This window comes from Pteropus medius, unplaced genomic scaffold (assembly GCF_902729225.1).
Source record: "Pteropus medius unplaced genomic scaffold, Ma_sr-lr_union100, whole genome shotgun sequence".
Classification (NCBI taxonomy): Eukaryota; Metazoa; Chordata; class Mammalia; order Chiroptera; family Pteropodidae; genus Pteropus; species Pteropus medius.
The window spans coordinates 872,599-877,137 of NW_024342648.1; the positions used below are offsets into that span (position 1 = coordinate 872,599).

Below are 4,539 nucleotides of genomic sequence, written 5' to 3' on the forward strand. Positions count from 1 at the left end.
CCCATTCAGGTTCCTCTGCCCCCAAACCAGACATGTAGACCATGAGAAGATTCTAGGGCAGTGTAGGATTGGTGTTTGGGAAGTTAGCGAGCCTCTGCTTGTCCCTTCCTCATTGGTGGCTTGTATGTCTCATTCCCATTGTAGTCCTGCCCCGTCACTCTGTGGGCAGGTTGTGGCGGTCGGTCGTGCTGGCCTGTAGTCCTTCCAGGAGGTGGTAAATAATGTAGTCAGACTGGAATTCAATTCTAGTTCTACTACTTAACCAGCCTTTGGATGCGTGAAGTAATCTACGAATGCCAGTTTCTGTATCTGTGAAATAAAGATACTGTAACCTACGTTAGAGGGCTGGGAGGAGCAATTCTTAAAATCCATGTAAAACATCTAGCTGGGGTTCCCCTGTCTTATGGCATTCACCCATTTACCAAATTTGGACTGCCTACTATGCGCCAGTTATTAAATGTTGGGGACATAGCCTTGAGCAGAATAATCCATGGCCCTACCCTGAGGAAACTTTCTCATGAGAGTGACAAGGAAAAGCTAAGTTCATATATGATACGATGTTAGCGCTATCGTGTTTAGACAAGAAAGAAGCAGGCTAAGGGGACAGAGTGGCTGGCAACCCTATTAAAGATAAGGGTGATCAGGCAAGGGCTCACTGAGCAGGTGATATCTGAGTAGAGACCTAAATGGAGGGAGGGATAGAGCCATGTGGCTATGGGGGGAAGGGTGTTCCTGGCAGAGGGAACAGCAGGTGCAAAGGCCCTGGGCAGGAAGTGCTCTTAGTGATCCCACGGAAGAGCTGGTGTTGCTGGAGTGTAGTGAGTGAAAGGGGTCAGAGGTGGTCAGCCAGTAGCCAGGAGGTGGGGAGGGAAAGGTTGGTTGCAGTTCTAAGTGTGGCATAAAGCCTTGGGTTATTTCAAGCAGGGAGGGCCATGAGGAGATAGAGGTGGTTCTGGGACTTTCAGAAGGAGAGCCCAGGCGGCCGAACAGGGTGGGGATTCTTGCCAAGAAGGGAGAGGATGTTGGGCAAGTGTGTATACTAAACAGAATGAGGTCAGGGAAGCTGATTAAGGTCACCTCTGGGCTTAACTGGGAAAAGCCAGAGGAAGCTGGGAGTCGGGGTGGAGGGCAGGAGTCGAAGGACATCTCTAGGTCGCAGAGGAAAAGGAGTGGGCATCGGGGTTACTGTGGTCGTGAGAGCTCAGGAGACTTCAGCGCTTTCTCCAGTACATCCCAAGATCTCCACCTCTCTCTCTCCTTCCACCGGAACCAGGCGGAGAGGGGAACTTCTTACTCTCCTTTCAAAAAGGGCCCGTCCACACTGGGCATAGATGGCTCTAGCCGTTGCAACTGGCATGGAGGTTCTCCTTTTCTGTGACTTCCTTTGGGCAGGGAGCATGCAGTCAGTGCTCCTAACTGCCCCCTGTCCCCTCCCCCAGCTTCCTTCTTCCCTACCCAGTTCCTCTTGTCTGCAGGCGGGCAGCTGACTCTTACTCCCGAGGTTACCACAAATCAGCCGCGCGCAGATTTCCTCCGAACCCCATGACCGCCTTCCGTATTTTCTCATCCTCACCCTGCCGGGAGGGTGCGAAACACCAGAAAGAACCTTCCATCCTCACCCCAAACCCCACTCCACACTCACCCTTGCTCGCTTTGGACCAGACCAAATCTGACTCTAAATGAGATTTTGCTGGCCCTGCGTAATATGCACAGGGAAGGTGTCTGTCCCCTGCCCTCGTCTGGCCCAGCCTTCTGAGGCGTCTTCCCTGCTTCCCCACTAGCTGAGCATCGAAGACTTCACGGCATACGGGGGTGTGTTTGGAAACAAGCAGGACAGCGCCTTTTCTAACCTGGAGGTAAGCATCCTCTCCCAGCTGTGGGCCATGGGGGCTGTCCTGCACCCCTCCCCCAGCACAATGAGAACCGTCCCCTTAGGAACCAGAGATGCTGATTTGGGGGATAGAAAGGCCTGAGTGTATGGGGCCAAGGGCATGGGGCATTTGCTTTCTGACCTGGAATGAGACCCCTGTGTGGGTGTGGGTGTGGGTGTAGGTGTAGCTTGTCAGAGGAGGGCTGCCAGGTTTGGGGGGCTGGTCCAAGTCCACTGGACTTTTGCTAACTCATCCCCCACCTATCTTCCGTCCCCAGAATGCCCTGGACCTGGCCCCCTCCTCTCTGGTGCTTCCCGCCGTCGACTGGTACGCAGTCAGCACTCTGACCACTTACCTGCAGGAGAAGCTTGGGGCCAGCCCCTTGCATGTGGACTTGGCCACCCTGCGAGAGCTGAAGCTCAATGCCAGCCTCCCGGCCCTGCTGCTCATCCGCCTGCCCTACACAGCCAGGTATGGCCCAGCCTCCAGCCACAAGGCTCTGGGCTCTGATAGCATAACTCAGAGATGACAGTCCTCCCACTCAGAACTTCGAAGCCCTTCCAGAAGGTGCACTGTTTGGCCAGAGAGGTGGGAAGGGTCTCCAGCTGCGCTGTGACTCGGGAGTCAGCACTCCATACTAGGCCTGTTGGGCCTCCAGAGACAAGGCGGACATGGGCTCTGGTGGCGGGGAACCAAGTCACCTAGCCAGGACCCATTCATGCAGCCGGTGGCCGGGACGGGAGCAGGACTGTGGAGCGGGAGGAAGGGGCAAAGGCTTCTAGGTAGGGCCGTGATCTGAGCGAAGGTGTGGAGACAGCAGTGAGCTGAATGGGACTAGTGGGGAAGGACAGTGGCATGGAGCAGAGGACACGCTAGAGGAGGTGCGGCCCAGGATGGCAGGGAGCTGTTCGGATCACGGGGGCTCTGGCTCTGACGCTTTTGTTCTTCCATAGCTCGAGCCTGATGGCGCCAAGGGAAGTCCTCACAGGCAACGGTGAGTGGGGTCGGGCAGGGCGCACGTTTTTCATCCTCGTCCCGCCCTCAGCCTCAGAGCTGGCCCACAGCTCCTCAGCCCCTTTCCACTCCCAGGGCGGCCCCCTGCTTCTCAGAGCAACTGGCAGCTGAGCAGGGAAATGCTGGCCCGCAGGCCTCGCCCTCTTCAGCTGGGCCCTGCCTGGCAGAGGTTTCGGGGCATCTAGGGGTCCTCTGTGCGGGAGCCTATGGAGCCAGTTTCCGCTCAGGCAGCGTGAATCCTATAGTTTTGGGTTTAATAGACCAGCAGTATTTCAAAAAGCAGTTCCGAAAACTTGTCTTTTTGTTGGAAAGGCTAGTCATTCCCCGTGGAAAGGTCAGCGGGAACCCTCTGTGGATGGGTTTGGAGTTTCTTACATCTCTGTCTCATTCCCCTTAGTTAGGGCTTGGCATGAGGGAGTCGGTGACTGAGGCCACAGGTGTCGCAGGGGAGGCTGGGGCTGGGCAGGATGAGCAGCAGCTGCTGTGGGGGATCCTCAACGGGAATCGAAAACACTAGTGAAGGTTGATGGGCGCTGGCTCTTTGAGGATCTCAGTGTCCCACCACAGAGGACATGCCAGTTGTTGGGGGTGGGGGCACCTCACAGTGCAGACATCTGGTGGTTCCCACTTCTGTGAGGTGATCTCACTGAGCGCCGTCAAGAGAGGGCACTAGTGTGGGACGTGGAAGGGCACGCTCTTGCCTCTGTCGGCTGCTGTGTGAAGGTCAGATGGTTTCTCACAGGCGGTGGGGAGCATGGCTATAAGCAGCTGCCTGTGACCTGGTTCTCTGCTCTCCCCACTGCCCCTCAGATGAGGTCATTGGGCAGGTGCTGAGCACACTCAAGTCTGAAGACGTCCCGTACACAGCGGCCCTCACGGCGGTCCGCCCTTCCAGGGTACGTGCCCCTCCGCAGGGGCTCTGGGGTGTGGGCAGAGGCCGCATGCTGAGTGGCCTGGGGGGGGTGGCTCCTAGCGAAGCACCTCGGTGGGAGCTGGCTTCTCTCCTGGGCCGATGTCGGGGAATGAATATGAATCGTAAAGTTCTGCTTAGTCCTTCCAGGCTCAGCTTGCCATCTTGCCCTAGCAGCCTTGCGGGCTGGCATAGTTGGACAGTAAGTCCAAGTGATCCTAAATCGGAGGGACTAGGAATATCACAAAGGCTTAGGGGCCAGCCTGGGAAAGCTTCCTGGAGGAAGGGCCTCTGAGTATGACCAGTGGGACTACAGATGGTGGAGAGGGTGCCTGGGGGCGACATTGAGGGCAGGCCACGTGGTTTGGAGCCTGTCCCCAGGGCTGTTGAGAGAAGGCTTGTGGGTTGTTTCTGCAGGTGACCCGCGATGTAGCCATGGTGGCTGGGGGGCTAGGTCGCCAGCTGCTGCAAAAACAGCCCGCATCAGTTGTGATCCACCCCCCTGTGAGTTACAATGACACTGCTCCCCGGATCCTGTTCTGGGCCCAGAACTTCTCGGTGGCATACGGGGGACGCTGGGAGGACCTGACCCTCATCACCTTTAACCTCCAGAGGTTCAGCCTGACTGGCTCCTCCTGGAATGACTCCCTTGCCGTGTAAGGGCAAAGTACCTGCCACTGAGGGTGGGCGTATGTGTTGGGGGGTGTGTACTACGGGGTGCTGGTGGTGTCATGGGGTGAGGCC

General features: G+C 56.9%; 1 protein-coding gene across 1 annotated transcript in view; it reads left to right on the forward strand.

Annotated features, from left to right (window-relative positions):
• The window catches only part of ATP6AP1 (ATPase H+ transporting accessory protein 1), a 7,707-nt gene that overhangs the window by 1,176 nt on the left and 1,992 nt on the right, over nucleotides 1-4,539 (forward strand). The window contains exons 3-7 of the mRNA XM_039866964.1: nucleotides 1,782-1,856; nucleotides 2,149-2,342; nucleotides 2,825-2,865; nucleotides 3,696-3,781; nucleotides 4,213-4,451. Coding sequence (XP_039722898.1) covers nucleotides 1,782-1,856; nucleotides 2,149-2,342; nucleotides 2,825-2,865; nucleotides 3,696-3,781; nucleotides 4,213-4,451 — 635 coding nt within the window. The remainder of the gene's footprint in view (nucleotides 1-1,781; nucleotides 1,857-2,148; nucleotides 2,343-2,824; nucleotides 2,866-3,695; nucleotides 3,782-4,212; nucleotides 4,452-4,539) is intronic.